This window comes from Poecilia latipinna, unplaced genomic scaffold (genome assembly GCF_001443285.1).
Source record: "Poecilia latipinna isolate Pla-1442-1.1 unplaced genomic scaffold, P_latipinna-1.0 Scaffold1639, whole genome shotgun sequence".
Lineage (NCBI taxonomy): Eukaryota > Metazoa > Chordata > Actinopteri > Cyprinodontiformes > Poeciliidae > Poecilia > Poecilia latipinna.
This window is the reverse complement of record NW_015114255.1, coordinates 58,242-80,469: the sequence shown is the minus strand read 5'-3', so window position 1 is coordinate 80,469 and position 22,228 is coordinate 58,242. Positions and strand designations below refer to the sequence as shown.

At 40.2% G+C, this 22,228-nt stretch overlaps 2 protein-coding genes and 1 non-coding gene across 6 annotated transcripts; 1 reads left to right on the top strand and 2 right to left on the bottom strand.

Moving 5' to 3' along the window:
- Nucleotides 1-12: 12 nt before the first annotated feature.
- On the bottom strand, nt 13-4,655 carry cenph (centromere protein H). Of its 4 annotated transcripts, XM_015059572.1 has the most exons (11): nt 2,632-3,572; nt 1,820-1,929; nt 1,581-1,724; nt 1,444-1,499; nt 1,322-1,367; nt 1,155-1,223; nt 1,020-1,076; nt 867-930; nt 728-779; nt 265-425; nt 13-176 (listed from the first exon to the last, which is right to left on the bottom strand). In XM_015059572.1, exons 3-11 carry the CDS (start codon nt 1,688-1,690, stop codon nt 84-86), a joined length of 708 nt encoding a protein of 235 aa, XP_014915058.1. In that variant the 5' UTR covers nt 1,691-1,724; nt 1,820-1,929; nt 2,632-3,572; the 3' UTR covers nt 13-83. The 4 variants fall into 4 exon arrangements, with proteins under 4 accessions (XP_014915058.1, XP_014915059.1, XP_014915057.1 ...); XM_015059573.1 differs by lacking the exon at nt 1,820-1,929 and having other exon boundaries at nt 1,581-1,690; XM_015059571.1 differs by lacking the exon at nt 1,820-1,929 and having other exon boundaries at nt 2,632-3,571.
- Nucleotides 4,656-5,206: 551 nt separating this feature from the next.
- Nucleotides 5,207-21,498, top strand: LOC106964203 (junction-mediating and -regulatory protein-like). Its single transcript, XM_015059565.1, has 10 exons — nt 5,207-5,987; nt 10,364-10,537; nt 13,975-14,125; nt 14,456-14,625; nt 14,712-14,877; nt 15,731-15,900; nt 16,115-16,198; nt 16,746-16,841; nt 16,921-17,464; nt 17,804-21,498. The coding sequence occupies exons 1-10, from the start codon at nt 5,220-5,222 to the stop codon at nt 18,109-18,111; spliced, it is 2,631 nt and encodes an 876-aa protein (XP_014915051.1). The 5' UTR covers nt 5,207-5,219; the 3' UTR covers nt 18,112-21,498.
- trnaq-cug (transfer RNA glutamine (anticodon CUG)) lies at nt 12,025-12,096 on the bottom strand. The gene has a single exon. It is a non-coding gene; the product is annotated as a tRNA-Gln (tRNA).
- Nucleotides 21,499-22,228: the final 730 nt, after the last annotated feature.

The following is a 22,228-nucleotide window of genomic DNA, read 5'->3' as shown; positions in this document are numbered from 1 at the left end:
AAGGAAGCCAAACGGGGTTTAATACATTTTTATTAAATAACACAATACTAAAAACATATAACGGAGATAAATTAATGTTTGCTCTAGTCAGAGATAGGAAAGTCCTCCAGCGTCATTACAATTTCACGAAGGTTTGGCTCATCCAGCCAGTTAACTTTACACGCCAACAGGATGCCCTGAGGAGAGAAAGAAACAGATTTATAAACTAGATGTTAATGTTACTAATGAGCTGTTCAGATATTTTTTTTAGTGTGTGTAACTTACCCTGAGGACATTCTGTGCCATTATGGCCATCTTCTTATAAATCTCCAGGTTTTCTTGGCCTTTCTCCAGCACCGCTTTGTACTTTTCTGAGTCTGGATGCTCTTTGTTGGACAATAACTCCTGCGTCTCTTTCATTTTCTCATGCGTGAGTCGTTTAATCTCTACACACACAAATATAATTTAAAGTAAGCTATCAGCAACATAAATAAAACCTGCCAGAGAACTCCTGACAATTTTCTTTTCTCAGACTCAAATCTCTAAACTTTCTGGTAAAATCTTAAGTCATTGGTCATGATGCAAAACTTCAAATGAACCTCTTACGCAGGTATAATGCTGTAAATAACTGAACCTGTGAAAAACCACAGTTTGTAAAGATGGACGGCCAGATGGATAAACATAAGAATAAACAGAAGCTTGAGTAAATTAATAAATGATGAATGAATAAATGGATGCCACAACATACCCAGTCTCTCCTTCTGCATTTCTGTAATTTCATCTTGAAGATTTCTGGTCTCCTATTGAAAAGCATGAAAAACTGAGGTATGAAATTCACTTTTTCAAGAAGTCTTTGCCACACAACTATGACACAAGCCAAAACTTACCATCTGGAGCTGTTTTATCTGCGAACACAGAGCCATGCAGCGAGCACTAACAGCCTTCAGGTCCCTAAGAAAAGCAGATGTTTGTTACAAACAAACACATCTGGGGGGGGGAGTGAAACAGTAGCGATCCTGTCAAGTTACGAAGGTACTTACGTTGCATCCGGATCCGTCTGCTTCATTTTTTCTCCTATAGCATTCCACATCTGTATTCTGAGAAACAAAACGAAGACAAATCACCGTCAGAGGTTTGCTACAATTTAAAGCTGAACGCTGGAAGGTTAGTCTCACCTGTGCAGAGCCAGGCTGCTGTTGAAATGGACCGTCTTCACACGTTCAAGCTCCGAGATGCAGTCTGGCCTGAAATGTCGGCAGTTTTTAGTTTCCTCCTAACGTTGCATCTGATTTAACTTCTAGATAAAAATAAAAGAGGATTTTTTTTTTTTTCAAATACTCACAGCTCTCTTTCTGCCTGAGATGTGCTGCAGGGCCGCTTACTTTTTCCTAAGTTTCAAATCAGCTCTTTGTGAACTTGACAGCATAGCAATTCAGTAACACAGAAAAATGTCTCGTTGTATACCTGCGTTGAGCTGCACAGTCATCTCAAAACACTGGTTCGCCATCTGCTGCTTGATTCTGAAATTATTTGAAAAGGATCAGCAAGGTTTGAATTAAGCAAAATGTTGAAATATTAGGTAAGAAGAAGAAGATACGAACCTCAGCATGTCTGCTGGTGAGGTGTCTTCCTGTGCTGGGTAATCCTCAGCAGCTGGACCCTCATTCTGGCCCACAGTCTCCACCATCTGATCTAAGCTGCTGTTGTCCATGTGCGAGACGTCAAACCAGCACCAACCCCAAAGACTGATTAAAAAAATAAATAAAAAAATCACCTGGATTTAAATCAGAGAATAGATTTCAAATCCATCTCTAGTAGAATCTGCTAGTAAACTACAAACCAGGTTGTGATTTTTAGTAGGATAATGATGCAAATGCTGCGGGCAAATCTGTCAATGCAGGAACGTTTTTCCCAACACAAACCTCAACCATGGCCAACTCAGTCTGTACACTGCAAAACATTTGAGCCGCATTTAGTTGAGTCTACTGTCTTCCACTCTTTAAGTCACATAAATTTAGCGAGTTTTAGATTTTGAACCTAAATGTGTGAGTTTATGAAAGATAAACTTGTAGTAGTGAGTTGTGTTAACTTTCATTAGTTTTGTCAAACCTCCAAGCATTGAATAAACTAGAGTTTTTAGGTTGGCACTTAAAAAAGTTGAAAGAACAATAAAAGGAGTGGGAACTATTTACCAGTGTGCTTAGCAGGATGTTTTTATATCCTGCGTTGCACCGTGAGATTGAAATACGTTACGTTGATATGACTCTTGTGTGTATTAAGGTATATTTTAATGCCATTGAGTTTCCAAAGCTTGAGGATAATGTCCTGTTCCTGTTTATTTGCAAAGAACTAATAAAAATCTTTAAAAATTGTCCTGTTCACACTAAATGTTTACAGCGTACAGAAAGCTTATCTACAAAATCTATATTGCACACAATTTACCGCTGGTTAAAAAAGTAGGGTTGGAGCTGCGTATGTTACGAATATCCTTTAAATAAAACAGACTAGTACATCATGAAATGTTTGCATTTAACAATTCTCGAGAAATTTTCTGTCAGACATAAAAAAAAATGGGGAACTATTCCCTGATATCTGAATATGACACAATCATTACTACGATTAACTATTGTTATTTTATCTTAAATATCTCACCTTAACTTTACAAGTATCCCGAGTTGACGTTTATAACAGTGCAAATCTCACTTCAGCTTCATAATATGCCAAGCTATTATATTACAACTTCGAAATTAATAAGGTTTTACTGAAGTTATTTTAAGAATTTAATTACATAAAATTAAAAAACGGCTTGAAGCGAATGCTTGCTAGCTATGAATAATAGTTTGTCTTAGTTACTAACAAATCTTTGTCCGTCATAAATTCACAGTTAATGCATCGCAGATTCTGTTTGCCTGATGGCCCCTTCAAGGTCCGTCGGACGTATAAAAAATTCAACACTTTAACTATATCCTCAAACCATTTCTGCCCTAGTTTTTAGTCGGTGTTTATGATTGTAACATCATTCGTTTTATTTGCAATAATGCAAAAAAATTTCAGAGGTCTCCTTTTTCATATTTGTTACTTAATTCTAAAATTTCCGTGTTTATTTAAAGCAGCTTGCTGTTTGAATCCCGCCAGGAAGTGAGTGTTGTTTTGTTTGCTTTCTGATAAGTCTCGAGCAAATCTTACAGCGCCCTCTCCAGGACAGAGTACAGATTTCCTCATCTCCACATTCAAAACACTTCATCAGACCTTAGCTTACATAACCCATTATAATAACCCTCTTCGTGTTTAACACGGAAAGAGATATCTAACAGCTGAGTGGTGAATCCAAGTAAACACTTGAACGTGTTTAAGTTTGGAATCCCTGCATCCCAAACCCACAGCCCTGCACCCGCTTCATACGAGAAGCGAATGCAACATTTTCGTGTCCCACTTTGTCTGAAACTGCCAGCACCTGCTCCACAGAGGTATTTGGCTGTGGCACCACTCTCATTCCCTTTCCCAGCGACAGGGACGGTGTCCCTAAGGACATCATCCCTGCAGAGAAAAACACGACCAGTAACAAACAAACACTATCATTTAAGTCAAACCACCAAAAATACCAATCTCTTATAACAATTTAAACATTAAGAAAGAAAGTGGATGGATACGTGAAATATGCATCCGCTTTTTTTGCATTGTGTAACAATATCTTTAAAATGTTACAAAAAGTTGCTACTTCATCACTTTTTTAATACTGAGTAATGGAGTTACTACAGATTGAACTCTTGGCTGTAGAAAACTGAAACAAATATACAGGAAAGCTACACCGTTTGAAAGGTTTGACATATAAAGATCGCTCTAGTCTCTGCTGAAGGTTTTAGAGAATTACTGTCTGTTGGTGTTGCTACTTTGTTTATTGTTACCGGCGCTTCCTCAGATGTTAAAAATACACGCTGATTCAGGAGGAGTGCATGCTGCAGTGACTCGATACAAAACTTGATGGAAAACTTCTTAGCCTTTTCAACAAAAAGCTGAATTGACTTCATATTTTAAAAGTTGAGATTAAAGTGGATTGTCTGTGATTGAATTTGTGCACGATTAGGTTGAACTGACTATATAGTTTTCTTAAATATCTCTAAGTCATTGCATGCATTTTTCAGATATTTTAGTTCATGAGAACTTCATGCTCTCAGTATTATTAATATTAGTATTTGATGTTACAGTAATAAAGTCTAAGGGGCAATTCTTGTTGCCTTAACAAGAATGCAGAAAAAGAGAAAGTTTAACAACATAAACTATGTTATTAACATATATATATATATATATATATATATATTATTTCTTTGGAGAGTCACTGAATAACTCTCACTTAATGTTTTATGACTCAGTGTTGTTCCGACCCCAGTTAGGGAATATGATCTGCAAATCCAATACAGGACGTCAGAGCGTCTACGTGCACTGGATACGTCGAGATTCCATTGTTGCGTTCAAATGCTTCCTAAAGAAGCCGTCTTTAATTTTAAGACGTATACTGTCACTCAGATTTTTTAACTATAGCAACATATACAGAACAGGTGTATTTCTGATTAAAAAAAACGACAGAAAATCACTAACTTCTGGCTTGGTATTGTATGTGAACGAGCATTTTTTTAACGTCAGTCCTCCATTTCTGAGAGCACTTTAATGCAGCATCATTCTGTGCAAATAATGAGGAATAACTCGGACTTGCTGTCAGTTTGGAGAAGATGCTGGCCTTTCTGACAACGCAGTTTGACAAACGCATTCATCCTACTCATGCATGTCCTCGGCGTGGTGTTTTTGAACGATGTGCCCTTCTGCTTTAGCTCTCCGCTGGTGCTTTATGATAAGAAGGAGGGTCTGGAGCCGAGGGATTGAGGATAACGGGACGCAGCTCGGAGGCTGCGGCGGCTCTAACGTTGGACTGGTGGTAAACACAAATACACTGCCGCCTGTTGTTGCCGTGTGTCCGTGTATGGAGCTAAAAACAAGGCTAGCGGCTGCAGAAGGCTGAAATAGACAGGAAGACATCCGAGTTAGAGGCAGGTGGGCCAGAGATGGGAAATGACACCGCACTGCTCCAAATCCATCCGCCCAAACGAAGGAGGGTAGCCCCGCAGGAAAATAAGTACCCCCGGAGAGAAACGGTTAATTTTGTTTCAACATTGTAATGCTCTCCGTCTAACTGCGCTCCGGGTTTTCCGCAGTTTCTGGAAGTCTGTTTTAATTACTTGGCATAAATGTCCTTCACTATGGAGGATAATTTAGAGTCGGGATGGGTAGCAGTCCGCCCCAATGCGTTTGAGGAAAAGGAGAAGCACAAATTTGTTTTTATCGTCGCCTGGAATGAGGTGGAGGGGAAATTTGCCATTACGTGTCACGATAGGACGGTTCAGAGGAGAAGCTTCGGCAGGGACCCTCTGGCGGAACTGACCAGCCTGGATGGGGACAAAACAAGATGGCCTGAAAGTCCCATCAGGGATAAAGTGTCTCGGAGTCCAAGTAAAGGATGCAACCCTAAAACCAAGTCCGTCACAGCGACTAAACCGAGTCCAGTCAAGATTCCGACGGATGCGGAGATACTGGGAGAGGACGAGATGTCCTCTTCATTGGACTCCCTGGAGCTGGAGGAGCTGGACAGCCTGAGCAGAGAGGACTGCAGCTGGGCAGGACTATTCTCCTTCCAGGACCTGCGGGCGATCCACCTGCAGCTCTGCTCCGTGAACTCCGTCCTGGAGCCCTGCCTGCCGCTGTTTCCGGAGGAGCCAGCCGGGATGTGGACGGTCCTGTTCGGCCCGCCGGGGGTGTCGGAGACCGAAATGGACGAGCTGTGCCACGGCTTACAGGTGTACCTCGGCCATGCGCTCGATACGTGCGGATGGAAGATCCTGTCGCAGGTTCTGTTCACGGAGAACGACGACCCAGATGAGTACTATGAGAGTCTGAGTGAGCTGAGGCAGTCCGGATATGAAGAGGCTGTCAACCGGGCAACGAAACATCTGCAGGAGGTGAAAAAGTGTTTTTACAAGTTTTACTGTATGTGACAGTAAAAATAAAATAAGTTTTTATATATATATATATATATATATATATATATATATATATATATATATATATATATATATATATATATATATATATATATATCACGGTGACGTCATGGTGGTCATACCCAGTTCTGCGGGTTTACCCAATAAAGTGGCAAGGCAATCATATCAGTTTATATATTTTTTATCATTATGGAAGATCCAGTCATAGCACCTTTTTTAGCAGTCTCCAATGAAAGAAACGATTGATAATAAAAGTAAAACACACATTAAAGTTAGTTTATGTACATATGATCTAGAAAGCTACTTCTAATACTAAGAAGTATCGACATTATATTGTTAATACTGAACTCATTTAAAAAAAAATAGCTATTGACACCACATTACTTGCTGCATTGTATTTGGACTCAGAAGTTGACATCTTATTAATTCAAGCTGAAAAGTTGAACTGAAAGGTTAGTTAGGTGGAAATCTGAGTGTGAAAGTTGGTTTCTTACCTACCTCAATCTCAAAATCAAACAAGGTTACCCCGGAGTTTAATTTAGTGAGTGCTTTGGTAAAAAAAAAAAAAAAAGAAAAAGTTTATTTTGTCTGAAATTTGATGCACACACATTGCTGTTCTGTCTTTATTTAGTGAACAAGTTGGTATACACTGTTTGGAACGTACAAAATGCAATGAAAAAAGCATAATGTTACCAGTTTGTATTTCTTGTTGTAAACCCATAACTCTTCCCTCGTCCTCTTTCTGGCATTTCAGTTCAGACAAGGATTCTCAAAAGTGTTTCCAATACACTGCTTTTTGAGTACCTTCCAATGAAGGGCAGTGTACTTGAACAGTGAGTCCTTTTGGCTGTTTGAGCTTATTACCCACTCATCATAAATAGCTACTTTTTTTCTAGCTTGCCTTTCACTGATACTAGACCTCCTTCAGAATACCACCAAATGTAGCTCGTGTCATCCCAGCAGTATTGTCTCCAAGCTCTGCTCAGGTATGCCCAGTCTCTAGACTCCAAAATTAGAGAGAACCAAACTGATTAAAGCCCAACAAGAAAGATTCTAATTACAACAGTGTAAGTTTGAACTAAATACAGTAAAGTATGTGAGATTTAGAATAAACCTAACAAAAAGTGCCAGATTCACAGTGTAATGGATTGTGCGACTCAGCTGGACAGTCAGTAAGGGGAGATTTAGTAAAACTGGGCTGCACCTGTAAGCATGTTGCCTTTGAGATATTGCGCTCTCAGCGTGGCTGCTGCCGGCTGCTTACACAGCTGACAGAGTCAATAGCATCCACACACACAAACCCGTGAACCACACACACACACACACACACACACATGAACAGAGAGGCACAATTAGTCAATTTCACTGTTCAGAACTAGCTTTTTGAAATAAAGTAGAGTCGTCGTCGGTGATGGAGCGTGTGATGCTGCTATTTCGTTTAATAGTAGCATTTACAGTGATTGCAGTGTCCTGATCTGGATGATGGTTAACATGGTCAGCAATCATCCACAACATAAAGACCACTGGCAGGTGAAGTGAGTGACATTAATAATCTCTGGAAAGCACCACGCTCTGCTGTAAGAGCCTGGATGTCTCTATGACTTTACTTCAATAACTTAAGTATTGTCGCTGACCCAGTCCCACCTATAACAGTTGCACGCCCTGGTGGCCCCCTGAATAACCCGCTCACCTATAGCTCGCTCAATATGAAAACGGGTCCAAGCATCTGTCTCGTAAAACCTGAACGACTTTAGATAAAGAATCTCTGCAATACGTGTTGGAACAAGTCTGAAACGTGCACATGAACCTAAAGGTGGTTCTGCTATTATCATATTACCAGGTGACATAGAGGTTCCCAAAAGCACTGGGACCACACTGGACACAGTGGCTCTCTGTCAGGGTTGTTATGGGTTATTATGAAATTATACGTGGTGTTCATTTTGTGCGGTTAAGTCCAAATGTGATTATCGTCTCACACACACACACAAAAAAGAAAGAGTTATAAAAAGTGTACTTGGTCTTGTAAATAATAATTAAACAAGATTCAGTACATTTTGTGTAGGAAGTCTCATTTTGTGTAGGAAGTCTTAACTTGTCAATCAGCTGTGTTGATTGAGTCCGTTTTTCATTCCACTCATCTTGTTAATAATACTGTCGGTAACAGCACTCCTTAATAATCAGCATGTTCAGTAATTGTCACTTACCCTCAATGTCTGCTGGACTGCTGCGATCACTACATTTTTGTAAAAAAAAAAAAAAAATAATATAATAATAAAAATGTTTTGTTCTGATATAATTACATTTTCTGCAAAACTGTAATTATCAAAAATAACAGATATAAAGTCTGAAAATAGACTTTGTCTCTGTTTTAAATAGAGATGAGGTCAACTTTTTTTTTAAATTATTGAAATAACTTAATTTATATTTTAGATCATTGAGATGCAGCTGTATTATTGCTATCATGGTTTCTTTCTGCGTCTACGAGCTTTTATGAGTTGTGTGGTAATATCTGTGAATAAGTTATAAAGATGATCAGAAATGATAAAATAGAAAAAAAAAATGTCTTATATTGCTTAACATGGATCTTTAACACGACTAAAACCTTGCATTAAATAAAGATGTCATGTTCCTGACTCTGATTCTAACTGTGCTGCAGACAAAATATAAACTCCTGACCTGCTCAAGTTACATCCCAGCAGCAGCTGCTGATTGATTAGCTGCTCTTAATATAAACAGACATTATATTTGTGCACACTGGCTTTCATTTTGTCTCTCTAATCAATGGAGGTTAATGCATTCTTGAGTGGTGGAGCCAGAACAGCGTGTCCTAAGAGAGATAAGGTGAGAGTGATATTAATGTTTCCGTTATTTATTTTACAGCATTGCAGTTCTTCTCCTTGTGTCATGCAGCTGTTGCTAAAGAAAAGTGCATATTTATGAAAGTATGCTAATGTGCTCATCAAGGGCATTTTCTTTCTGCTCTACTTTTGGCATCGAAAAACAGGCATTAAGATGCGATCCACGTCGTTTCACCCAGTCAGCTTAGACACTGTGACGTAGAAAAATAATAAAAAAATAACAAACAAACAAAAAAAAAAACAGATAAAGCAGCAGATTTAGTCAGTTATTGACTGACAGGTTGTGATCAGGTCGTCAGTCCCCTGCAGCTCATCCACACAGTATAGCTGGTTGCCGTATAGCCGTGTTTCACACGCACACACACACACACACACACTGGATTATTGATCCCCTCACTCCATTTGAGGGCCAAGTTAATGGATGTTTTAGTGTTGCTGGTAACCAGCAGGCCTGTTCAGCCTTACAAATGTGTGTGTGCGTGCATTGATCTTTTTTTTTTTTTTTCCCAGCAGCTCCAGATATGACTTTGCTTATTGAGCCTTTTACTCTGTATTAAAAGACTTCTATTATTTACAGCTACAGAGAAGCTTCACAGTGAAGTTAAATGCATGTCAATTAGAGCCGACTGTCCTTTGAATATGTTATATAGTCATTCTTTCTGCACACAGTTGATCATAGGATTTGGAAAAAAAGTGCTACAAACCTTGACCAACTGACATTTTGAACTGAATTTTGCTGCATAGCCACAATATGGACAAACAGACTTAAACTGAATAGAACTGCAACTACACTACGTTGTATTTATGTTTGCCCTCCATGCCATTCAGTCAAAAGGCACTTAAATCAAGCAAATACACCCAGCTGTTAACATGTGACAGACATAAACTTTAACAACTGCAACATAAATAAAATCCAGAAGTAAATTTAGCCAACAACTACCTAACATTTGCAGAATCAAGGATTTAGTATCACGACTTTGATCCATTTTCTCAGACCGAGAAAAGGGATCACGTTCCACCAGTCGTCGAATCACTGCACTGACCTTTTCTTTGTAAAGGACAGAATTTAAGATATTATATTTGTTCTCTCAGGACTTGAATGGTCTTGTATCTGAATGCATGTCAAAGTTGCTGGTCAGATATGAAACATGCAGAGCCACCCAGGGACCCATTCACCCTGGAGCTGAACTAAACAATGGGAAGCTGTTTGCATCACAGAAGCATTACTGTTTACCCCTGAAGGTCAAAGAGTGCTTAATCATTCCTGTCATGTCTTAGCTTTTCAATTTAATGAAATTGAGTGATTTAATCAACGGTTTTAAGGTTCCTCTCTTCAACTGAGCAATAGATGTTTGGTTTATTCTAAATCTCTGTTTGAGTTTTCATGTAAAGCACTTTGAATTGCCCATTGTATGCCTGGTACTGCACAAGTAACGCACATAGTTACTAATGAGTAAAACACTGTTTTTGATGCAGCTGCTTGACAAGCACAAATCCATGGACAGCATGGTGGAGCTGCTGGAGTTATATGAAGAAGAAGACCAGGCCTACGGAGGCCTGCTGGACGCTTCCACACAGCTGTACCAGTACCTGCTGCAGCCCTTCAGGGACATGAGGGAACTAGCAATGCTGCGCAGACAGCAGATAAAGGTGAACTTTAACAACTGGGATCCTGTTTGTTTGTTTATTTATTTATGTACTTTTGCAACTTTTCTGCTTTGGATTGTTGCAGCCTAATTTAATCTCAAAGTGGCGATGAGAAGAAATGCTAAAAACAAAGCTAGTGTGGTGCAGAATGTGTTGAGGCGCTGTATTGCGTACATGTTAAAAGCTTTCCCACAGCATCATACTACCACTACCTTGAGTCGCTGTGGAGGTGACGTTACCCAGGCTGAAGCGCAATGTTAGTTTTGATTGTTGTCCAGTGTTATCTGACCAGAGCAGTTTATTGCATGTATTTGCTGTGTAACCTATGTGACTTTCTTTCAAACAAAGGGATTCTTCTTGCCACTCTCCCCTGCTTGCTGCCTGAATTGTCCTTCTTGCTTGTCCTGTCGGTTTAGATAAGCGTTAGCAGCACGCTTAGAGTTGACATACTTTCCTTTTACAGACGATGGACTAAACTGTGCTCTGTGAGATGTTCAAACCTGGACATGTTTTATAATCTAACGGCGTCTTAAACTTGATCTGTGGCCAGTTTGTTGCTGTTTGTTCCCTAAGGATCTCTAACAAATCTCTGCTGGGTTTCACTGTACAACTGAACTTGTACGAAGAAGTAAATACGCTCATGTGAACCCTGTAAACTGATTAAACGCTGAGAGCTTAAGAGTTTTATTTAGGAGTGACACATTAAGGGCTCTGAATGCACAGGTTATTTGTCAAAAACTGAAAACCATGCATCATTTTCTTTCCAGGTCAGAACTACACACTGTCTTGTGTTGCCCGTTCATGCAAAATCTCAATAATATGCGTAGATGTTTGTGGTCGTATTCTTCTTCGATTCATATCTTTTACTCCCACATCACATGATTGTAGACATAACACTCAATTTCCACTACAATACCTTCAATAAATCATCCATCCATTCTGCAACATTGCTTTGAGGTTAGTCCATTTTTGCACTGTATTAGGAAGAGTAACAGGATGTGGCTTCGGTGACATGCTGAAGTGGCTCTCCAGTTTCTTATAGTCGCAGAGAAACATAAATAAGTCGTGTTTGATCCTATGGGCTTACTGCAGGTTCAGCTTTATGCTGACCTCAGTGAAAATGTGTTGGAAATGAAAAGATGAAGAGCAACGTTAAGCTTCCAGTTAAGGTCTTGTTTATTTCCAGCACCTTAGAGCGATATAGTGTAGCTTTTTTTTTCTAGTCAAATTTGAGAATTTTAACATATTTAACTCATATGAAGGATTGCTTCATCCAAGATGAACAAGAAGAGATTCTCACAACAGACTTCTGATTAGCATTCATGTAGCTGGCCAAAGATAAAATTCAGCTGTGTATTTGTCTATAGGAAACACTTCTTTACTAGTGAGCTGTTTTCACTGACCAACGCTCGTCCTTTCTACCTCCTTGATGATGTTACACTGTTTTTTCACTGCAGTGAACAGATCTTTACAAAGGTCACAAAATATGAAGGTCCCACCGAGATTTGAACTCGGATCGCTGGATTCAGAGTCCAGAGTGCTAACCATTACACCATGGAACCCCTCCTGGGGGAGGGGAGCTTTGAGTGAGGGTCGTACTTCAGGGTTTATTTATATCCCAGTGTGTGTGAGCATGTTTAGGCTTTTACTGAAACACCTTTTTGGAGCATTTCCTCTTACATTTCAATTACTGTACAGGCGTCAGGCTAAAGTTAAGCCCAAAGTTATTCATACCCTTGGCTTGAATCGGATAGACAATCTGTCAAGGGAGATAAAGATTTGGGCGATGGCAGGGAGGCGTTCCAACAACCAAAACGTGGAGCTCATCCAGAGTGTTTGAAATATGACTTATTAGTAAAATGTAATATATATTTTAGTTTTCTAAGTTGATGCTTCACTTGTTAGCATAATTAGCATTACAAATGGTAAACATTAGCCTCTTTTTGTGTTCCTTTAAAATAGATCCTTAGCTTGTGAGATTTTTCATAAAACTGCCAAATCCAGCATCTTGAGAACTGAAAGGGGATAAACCAGGGCAACTTGCTGTACTGCACTCAGCCTTCCTGGTGTCTACTGAAGTTGACTCAGTAGCAATTCACCCCTTTGTTAATGTAATGAAACACCCCAAATTCCACCAACATGAGGATGAGTCAACATCTTTCTTTTGTAAATTTTCAACACAATTTTAAAATACATTCGTTTTTTTTCTGCTCTTCCCCATTTAAATGTAAAGTTTAAGCCAAGTGTTTTTTTTTTTTTTCATTCAAACCATGAATTTAGATTGTAGTCTGCAGTTGATTGCACCTCAGAGCCATGTAGCTTAGCACAGGAAATATAAGTAATACATCAATACCAGCTTCTCATTTTGAAGCTGCTAATTCTTTGTATTGCTTTTTGTAATTTGTCTTTTAGTAATGTACACAGGTGTGCAATATCTCAAGACATTCCTGCAGATTGCTCAGATGCCAGTAGACCTGATGGGACACAGCTCTAGGAAGTGAGACAGATTTAATATGTGACCCTGACATTAATACTTGTGATAGATGTGGTAATATCCTTCTGTTAAATAAATGTGCATTTGTTTCTAAGTGTTACTATTCAGAGATGTGTTAATATTGGAGGCGTTATGCTGAGCAAAGCCTATTAGCAACTTATTAGGCTTTAGCAGAAGCAAAAATTTTTGAATCACATTTTGAATTTTGTTCAAAATGTTGTGGTTGAACTGAAGAGACTAGCAACATCAAAACTCTGCAGAAACTCTTAAGGATTAATAGCAACAATATCCACAGATTTTAATTTTTTTTTATCTTTCCAGCCTCTTAAGAGATTAAAAGTGAAATAATAAAGTTATTTTATAAAACCAATTCATCGCAGTCCAAGTGGATTTTGAATAAAATCAAGAGGTGGTGGAAACTTTTTGTTTAAGAAAACAGGAAAACCTAATGGCTTTGTTTCAAGTTGAATTTTTTTTTTTACTCAAATATCCAAACTGGGATGAATGTGACTCTGTTGAGCTAATCTCCGTCTGGTGTTAAATAAACTTCTTTTAAAGTAGATTTTTCTTTTTAATTTCATTAGTTGTTTTTTTTTTCACCTACACAGCTGCATAACTTGAATGTCAGTTTTAAGCTATTGGACTGATTAATATTGTTATCATTGAACCATGTTTTTTCACTCAGTTTTGTTCTCCGAAGGCAAATTTGACTGTCTTATAATTGTGCTGTTGATATATTACTTTACTTCTTTTGGTTACAATAAAAATTTCAGGTAATATTTTTAATATGAGTTCTGTAGCGCTTTATCTTTTATCTACACAGTCAAAAAGTTATTTTCGAAAAATATCTTAGCATGGCAGCTTAATGTTTGATTTTTTTTTTTCACTGAATACATTTTTCAATCTTTCACTGAGGGGGATAAATATGTTAAACCTCTTTCATTAGATTTCCATGGACAATGACTACTTGGGTCCCAGGCGGATTGAGGCACTGAAGAAGGAGGACACTGACTGGCAGAAGAAAGCTCAAGAGGCAGTCCTCAACATCCAGGAGTTCACTGTAAAATACTTTGAGATCACTGCCAGAGCCCAGAAAGGTAATACGAGGCGTTTCAGACAGACATGCAGTGAGAAGAATCAGGAGGACACTTGTTGATCCAGTCTGTAATTTCACATTCACATATGTTCTGTATTATCTCTGTATTTTCAATATTCTTTAAGATACAGGCTTCGACCTACAAGAAGACAATAATTACCAAATGTGGCCAATAGATGTCTCTCTTTTGTCAAGCATGAAACACTCTTAAGACATTATTTAACTCCAGTAATAAAAGCTGACTCGTCTGCTCTCTGGCTTCATTCACATGAGCATCATGTTAAACTCTTTAAAAGTTTCTGCCCTATCTCTGTTTCCTTTTTCTGCGCAGGAGTTTATGAGAGAATGAAGGTGGATCAGCGAAAATTTGGGAAGTCCTCTTGGACGGCGGCGGTGGAGCGCATGGAGAGGCTGCGCTACTCTGTGGCCAAGGAAACCCTGCAGCTTCAGAGGGCCCGGGAGATCTGTCTGGAGCAGAGGAAGCACACACTTCGAGAGGAGGTGTGCTGCGGTCAGCTCCGCGTGAGACGAAACGCGTTCATCTAGACGCGTTGTCGACTTTTAAAATGTTCACCCGTCTCCTCTAGATGCAGAGCCTGTGTAGCGGTGAGGATGCGATGGCCCTCCTGGACCACATGGAGACACGGTACTACGAGCTCCAGCTCCAGCTGTATGACATTCAGGCTGAGATACTGCAGTGTGAGGAGCTGCTGCTCACTGCACAACTCGACAGCATCCGCAGACAGATGGCAGGTATGATTACTAGATTTGATTTTTTGTTGTTTTACTTGTGAAACAAGATTTAATTACCAGCTAATGTGCTGACAGAAAGTCAGAAAAACGTTTCTAATGAGTCAAATATAAAACTTGTTGTTTTTTTTTTTCCTTAACAGTTTGTATTTCACCACAAAATGACTAAAATGAGCCACATATTTCAAATCCTGAAACACTGAAATATTCAATTTACATTAAAAGTAAAAATTCTTTGATATGATACTTGCAGATTAGCCCAGGTGGACGGCATGTCAATCGGCAGTGAATAATAATAATAAAGATGGCAATAATAATAATAATAAAAGTTTAAGCGGTATGCAAAAATAACAGTTCAGTATTCGAGTTTTAATGATTGTTGAACTAAATTATTTTCCCTTTTTTTAACCCACATTATTAAACACAGAATTATTTTAAAACTCTAAAATAAGTTTGGTTTTATTTAGTTCTAAACTTAAAAAAGTGGGAAGTATAGAACTGAATGGAGATTTTGTTCATGAATAAATTAACACATTCAGGCATAGCCAATGCCTGAATGGGCTTGAAAATGATCACCGTTAATGCTTATAAATATTAAAATCAGACTAGTCGTATTTGACCATGAGAAATGTTTTATACCCTTAAATGTTGTCACATCTTATGTTACAAACTCAAATTTCCTTCCTGTGTTGGTCTTTCACCTGAAACTTTTGTGTTGCTTACATCAAATTTGTCTGCAGATATAGTAAAACAAAATGGACGAAACATTTTGTAAAACACATTTCATTTCTGTCCAGATATGACTATGCTTGTGCTGTGTGTGTGTGTGTGTGTGTGTGTGTGTGTGTGCTTCCAGAGCGCCAGGATGAGGTGGTTTATTATGACACCTTTGAAAGCGCAGACGATATAACGCAGGACGATACTGGAGAGAAAGAAGAGCTGCGCAGACTGCAGGTCAGCGCTCGACAGCTTGAAGCCAGAAGGGGGCGCATCACCACCAAGCGCTCCTACCTGCGCAACAAAAGGGTGTGTATTCCTGAAACTCTCTTCTTTTTAATTCATGAAGTGAACCTTGAACTCCACATCTGTTAGCTTACATCGGCTTCCACTATGCAGATCTTACTCAAACCAGTATCACTTTATGTTTTAAATTGCAGAAAATGAAGAACGACTCAATCAGTCTTTACCTTATTTGTGTAGATGTTTTAATTTGGACCAGTTCATTGCCGTCTTTCTGCAGGAAATCTGTGTATCCAACCACACCCAGAAACAGCAGAGACGCCACACCGTCCTGAAGGACACATTCTCCCACCCTGTCTTACAGGTACAACCCTCTTAGAGTTATTTAGCACTTTTGGAGCAAACTATTTGGTCAGTCGCTAATTAGCCACACATGTTTGTAATTTGAGTCTGTTTAAATAAGCTAATACACATCTAAAATTTTATTTAGGTCCCAAAGAATCACAAAAATCAACAACAAGAAGCAGTTTCTTTTGTTTAAATTATTGTCCACATTTTCTTTGGCGAGTAAACTCATATTTTCTTGTGAAGTGCAACATGTTTCTAAACTCTAGAGTGTTAATTAATCCTGACTTCACTGTTAACCAAGATGACTATGTGTTTTTATCAGTCATGAAGCCCTGATATCCAGTTTGATTTCCTCCTGTTAAAGCTGGTTGATGTTTAAGGGACACATCTCAGTCAGGTTTTCGGGCAGGGGCTAAAGAATACACAGAAAAACAGATCTATGTAATATTCTTGTTTGCAATTGTAAAAAGATTTGAACAATTTATGAAATACATTTTTTTAAAGTGTCACATTGTCTACATCATCAGTAGCCCAGACATTTTCTAATCCTCAAAATATCCCAGCTTGGAAACGAGGAGGAGGAAGATGAAGAGCTGAAGAACAGCAGAGTAAGTCAGGAGAGGCAACGGACTCTGGACAGGCTGCGCTCCTTCAAACAGGTACTCACACCTTCATCTACAGGCTGCTTTTCATCAGTGCTTTTCTTACCGAGCTCTACCTGTTTGCGGCTCTGCCCAGCGGTACCCGGGCCAGGTGATTCTGAAGTCCACTCGTCTTCGAGCGTCCCACGGCAGACGGAGGGAGCGAGGCAGAGCAGCCGCCGAGCTCGGCAGCGTCAGCGGGAGGGACGAATGCGTGGACTCGGTCAGCGTCCAGACTCAGGACCAGCCGCTGTGCCTGAGCACCGGCGTGCAGACGGAGCCCAGCGCCACCCTCACCACTCAGCCCGTTGCGACTCTCACGGCGCCCGTCCCTCCTCTGCCTGTCACCAGCCCCGCAGATTCGTCCTGCTCCCCCTGCTCCCTCTCCTCTCTGCTGGCGTCCCCTGTCTCCCCTCCTCCACCGCCGCCCCCGCCGCCTCCACCACCAGTGAAGGAGGAGTCCTCTCCGTCCGGCAGCGTGGGTCAATATCGCCAAATCGCTGAAGGGAGGAGCGTGGAGGAGGAGCTCATGCTGTCGCCACTCGGTCCGTTCATCCCTCGCTTTTTTGACAGCAGCCAGCTGGTGAGCGCGCGCAAGAAACTGAGGAAGACTCCAGAGTTTGACTCCCACAGCAGAAGAGGTAATGGTCAAGTTGGAGTCTGAAAGCTCTCTAACTACCAATCATATTTATGTCTGTAATACACGAATATCTAAAAAATGTTTTCTCTTGCTTTCCAGCTGTGAGTGATCATTAATAGGAGGAGATACGTTTTTTTAGCATCTCGTTTTAGCGATTTGTGCCAAATAAAACAGGACACTTTCTGTATTTTCCATACAGGGTGTCAGATCTTTGAGATTTCCAAACAACATTTCTGAATCCAGCGTGTCAAGCGAGTCAAGCTTAACGTTTTCTGAATCTGCTCACCAAGTGCGTCTCCAAGTTCACTAATCAGCCATGTTGCGTCTTTTCTGCCCTCAGTGAGCTCACCTATGGACGAAGTGCTCGCATCACTAAAGAGGGGAAGCTTCCACCTGAAGAAGGTCGACCAGCGCTCTCTGCCTCCTGTCAAGGGCGACGACGACCCCAACAGCATCCTGGCTCAGATACGCAAGGGGGTCAAACTCAGACGCGTCCCCTCGAAGGACAGAAAGGACCAGGGAGAGCTCCCCGCATCCACCGATCCGCTGACCAGGAGCATCCACGAGGCGCTGCGCCGCATCAAGGAGGCGTCGCCAGAGTCTGACTCGGACGACGACGGACTGACGGCCCCCGACTGGGAAAACTAGGGTTCAGATAAGACGGCCACAGAAAACTGCACACAAGACAACACTCAGACTGTTCTGCACTGTAGAGTTCAGCGTCGTACTGTAAACACACACGTTCACTCATCACCTGGCGATTAAGCCAACACCAGGGTCACAGCCGCCGTCACCAAATGCTCCAGAGGCCTACGATCAGCTTTACTTTGGATTTTTACACAACATTCGCCATCATGACGGGGATGGTCTTGTTTTTATGGTTTTTACCAGTCGAATCACACTGAACGGTTGCCAGGTTTGTTTTTTTTTTTCATGTTTCTATCACTTGTACTGTCAGACGTCTGCACTTGACACCAACCCACTGAACTGACTGACACGCTGCGTACGGGACGTTCACAGAACTGAGGGGGGGTTTATTGCTGTGTTCATGCAGGGAGCTTCGTGAACGAGAGGCAGCGAGTGCAGGAAAAAATATGTTAGGAGTGCGCAGGGTAATCTGGGGGCTTTACAGGAGATTTCAAAAATGAATACATGATTAGACAAAGACTCAGACTGGGATTACTGGATTTACTGTCCAGATTGGAAACCATTACTCCATCAAACATCACTTTCTTTTTTTTGTTTTTGGACACTCTAAAAGCTGCTGGGTGAAAATCGGCTCATCTTATTTTGCTGAACCGGTCCTGGGTTGTGGGTTAGTCGCGACATACTGGGTTAGGATTAACAGGGCTGTGAATGTTGCTACCAAAGAGCGGATTGAAAAGAATAAACAGTAAACTAGATTATTAAACAATTTAAGTCTGAATAAAAAGGACTTTGGCGGTTCTTTCACAACCGCTGGTGCCTGTCAACAATAAAAATCCAACCCTATAACGTCAAAGGACACTTGATTGACAATCAGTTAAGTTTGGATAAACCAAATCTATAGTCAGTACATAAAATGTCTCCTTTCTATTATATTTTCCATGTTATATCCCCTGCTAAATACTCAGGAACAAAGTTTATCTCAAGTTAACAAGCTCTCTGGTGTAACGTTTTACTGACTGAGGCGTAACAAACAGTCTGTGTCAATGATCTCTTCTGCTGTTACTTTCTGGGTTAAAAGCTAAAGATTCTGTGAACTGCTGCCCTATGTGAGTGGAAGTCATCAACACAACCCACTGACGTTAACATTGTTATGCAGCGTAAATCATGCATTCACCATCTCGCCATTTCTTACTTTATTCTGCAGAAGAGACTCAGGGAAGTTTGTTCAGGTCGAACAAGAAAAACAGTGAGGCTCCTTCTAACCTAGCGGAGTGGGTCGCGTGTTCGGTTAAAAACGATCCGGCTTCAGTCCCAACAGCACAAACTCAGCATCCGGGGTAAAGAAAACAGCCCAGCAGTCTTTAGTCAGCATCAGCAAACCGCTTCGGCTGAGCCTGGTTCTCTGCTGAGGGATTGTCAGGCTGTTCGACGACTGCTGCTGCTGCTTTCGTAATTAAAATGATTTTGTTGGCAACGTCAGATTTTCCTCTAGTATTCCACTCTGGACTTCTCACCAGTGAGTTTTACTGTTTTACTGTTCAGATCTGAGGCTGTTAACTTTGAGAAGGAAACGACTGAAGATGACGAGGGTCCTGATTAGTGGACGTGTTCTCTGTGTTGAGAAGTGAACATTTCTGCTGGTGATTCCCAAACTTTGTGTGTGTGTGTGCGTGTGTGTGTGTGTGTGTGTGTGTGTGTGTGTGTGTGTGTGTGTGTGTGTGTGTGTGCGTGCGTGTGTGTGGGATTGTAGAAGCTGAACCAGTTACTCGTCTTCCAGTGACGAATGTTCAGTGGGAGGCCAGATTGCCTCACCGTGGGCTCATGATTTATGCTCTTCCTCCTGCTCTCTTATTCATTTACTCTCTGCTCCTTCATCACATCTCCTCTTTCCTCTCACTTTGTAGGCAGTAGCGCAGAGACAGGGGGGTTATTACTCTTAGACGTGAAAACATACACACGCACACAGACATCTATTTCACAGCCACTGTGTGTGTAAAGATATTCCAGCAGCAACTTGTTTCTCAGAGATGGTTTCAACCCTTTTGCGTACGATAAAAGTTTTCTGGTTTCAATAAACGCTGAGGCATATGTTGCATTGTTAGTTTAAAAACACCAAGCAGCTTTTGGAATCAGACCCTGATATGTGTGAAATCATTACTCAGACGCCGAGCAGCACAATACGACTCACAAACGTGACTCGAAGCAGAAGGACGTGGATTCACACATGTAAGCTCAAACACTGGAATAACTCCATTTTGCACTGTGTTGAACAGCTCTGATGCAACGTATTACCCTTTCTCTTTTAAAATGCATTTGTTAATAAATTCAGATAATAGTAAATTAAAAAAAAGTAGCCCAAGTTATTCAGGACTTTTCTGGGTACATTGCAGGTGTGTTAAGTCCACTTTTTATTCATCACAGTTGTTTTTATGTAGTCCAGCTTAATTGTCGAGGCTCGAAATCTTTTGAGACGACAATACTGTCTAGAGTGATGTCACTTTGGACAGTATTGGCTGTTCACTTCACCGTTAAGTTGAAGTGAACTTAATGGTGTGGTGAACAGCCCCGTCTCTGGACATTAACCCTCCGTCTTGAGGGACTTTTCCATCAGTCTCTCACCTGTGGAGCCAATCAGACATACGTTACATGAGGCACCATCTGTTCCTGTTACTTTCCTGGCTAAGCAAACTTGAAGAACGGCTACATCTCTGTTTTAGCTGTGAATACTATGTTCTTCCACCCTTATCATGTAGCATGAGACAAAGCTCTAATCCCCGTCCTGAGTCTTTATCCTTAGCTTCAGTTAAATCTTACCAGACGTAATAATGGAAGCATATATTTTTCCCATGTGAGTCTTAATATTTACGTTGCTTTAACCGTGGAGAAAGTTGCCCCGGAAGGCGTCGGCGTCCGTAACTTGCCTCAACTAATGTTCCTGTCACTTACCTTCACCCGTAACTAACCTTAAAACAGCTTCTTTATCAGCAGACTGTTTTTTTTTTTTTTTTTTTTTTGCTTAAATTGTTTCCAGCCAAATTGTTTTTGTGATTGCTTTTCTTACGAATATCTTCTGTTAGCACCTGTTATCCAGCCAGGCTGCGTGTGATCCCTTGTTGTTCCTTTGAGAAGATGTGCAATATAACAATATGGAAGAAAAAAAAGGGATGGAAAAAAAATTGTACGGTTGATAATTAGATTGATTGTCTTAAAAATGACTTGGTAAATCTCTCGGTTGCTATTACACCTTATGAAGTGTTCACAAATTGTTCCAAATGTACCTTTTTGCCTTTTTTTGTCATGTAATTTTCATGTTTTCAAGTCTTTCTTTTTTATTCTTATTTTACATTCTCACCCTTGCATTGGAATAAATCCTTGTAAAGCAGCAAAGACGGTGTTGAATCGTTTACTGAGCCTTGCATAAATATTCACGCTCCCTTAAATTGTTCATATTTTGGAACAATTCAATGAATGCATTCTTCAACTGAAGAACATTTTAATGTACGCTGTCTGATTGACAAACCCAAAGCAGTGCAGAACTGTGAAGTGGAAGGAAAAGTCAACCTGGCTGTCAACATTATTTGCATATAAAAACCTCAGCTAATCACAATCCACCTTCATGTAATTTAGTATAAATCTGGTTCTTCTGTGTAGGCCTGGGGAAAAAACTAACATTGCACATGACACACTACCCACACATGGTGGTGGTAGCATCATGCTGTGGAGATGCTTTTCTTGATCACGGTCATGGAAGCTACAAAGCCTCTGAGACTGTAGGGCAGCAACACGTAACAAGCAGCCAGAGCAATGATGGTGTGATTTAGATCAGGGTCTGCAAACCCTTACAATCCACAGAGACATTTTTTTCCTCACTCCAGCAAAATTACACTTGATTAGAAATGCAAATGTTACCTGCTCTTTTAATAAAAACACAACCAAAAATTTTTTGATAAATATCTAATATTATTTTTTTTTGTTGCTGTTTTATTTTGTTTTTAAACACCATTTTATTTTTGGCCACTGAAATAAAGAAAAATATAAAATATTTGCATAAACAGGCTGGATAGTTTTTGTTACTAGTTTTCAAAATACCTAATGTCAACCTAATGACAAGAAAAAC

What these genes read in the sequence shown, in the direction of transcription:
- cenph (XM_015059574.1), bottom strand. Translation starts at nt 1,690, where the DNA reads ATGGACAACAGCAGCTTAGATCAGATGGTGGAGACTGTGGGCCAGAAT. An exon ending in TCTCAGGCAGAAAGAGAGCT is followed by an intron (nt 1,224 to 1,321) that starts GTGAGTATTTGA and finishes CCGACATTTCAG; the next exon opens with GCCAGACTGCATCTCGGAGC. An exon ending in AGATAAAACAGCTCCAGATG is followed by an intron (nt 780 to 866) that starts GTAAGTTTTGGC and finishes GCTTTTCAATAG; the next exon opens with GAGACCAGAAATCTTCAAGA.
- LOC106964203 (XM_015059565.1), top strand. Translation starts at nt 5,220, where the DNA reads ATGTCCTTCACTATGGAGGATAATTTAGAGTCGGGATGGGTAGCAGTC. An exon ending in TGCGCAGACAGCAGATAAAG is followed by an intron (nt 10,538 to 13,974) that starts GTGAACTTTAAC and finishes CTCTTTCATTAG; the next exon opens with ATTTCCATGGACAATGACTA. An exon ending in CACTGCCAGAGCCCAGAAAG is followed by an intron (nt 14,126 to 14,455) that starts GTAATACGAGGC and finishes TTTTCTGCGCAG; the next exon opens with GAGTTTATGAGAGAATGAAG.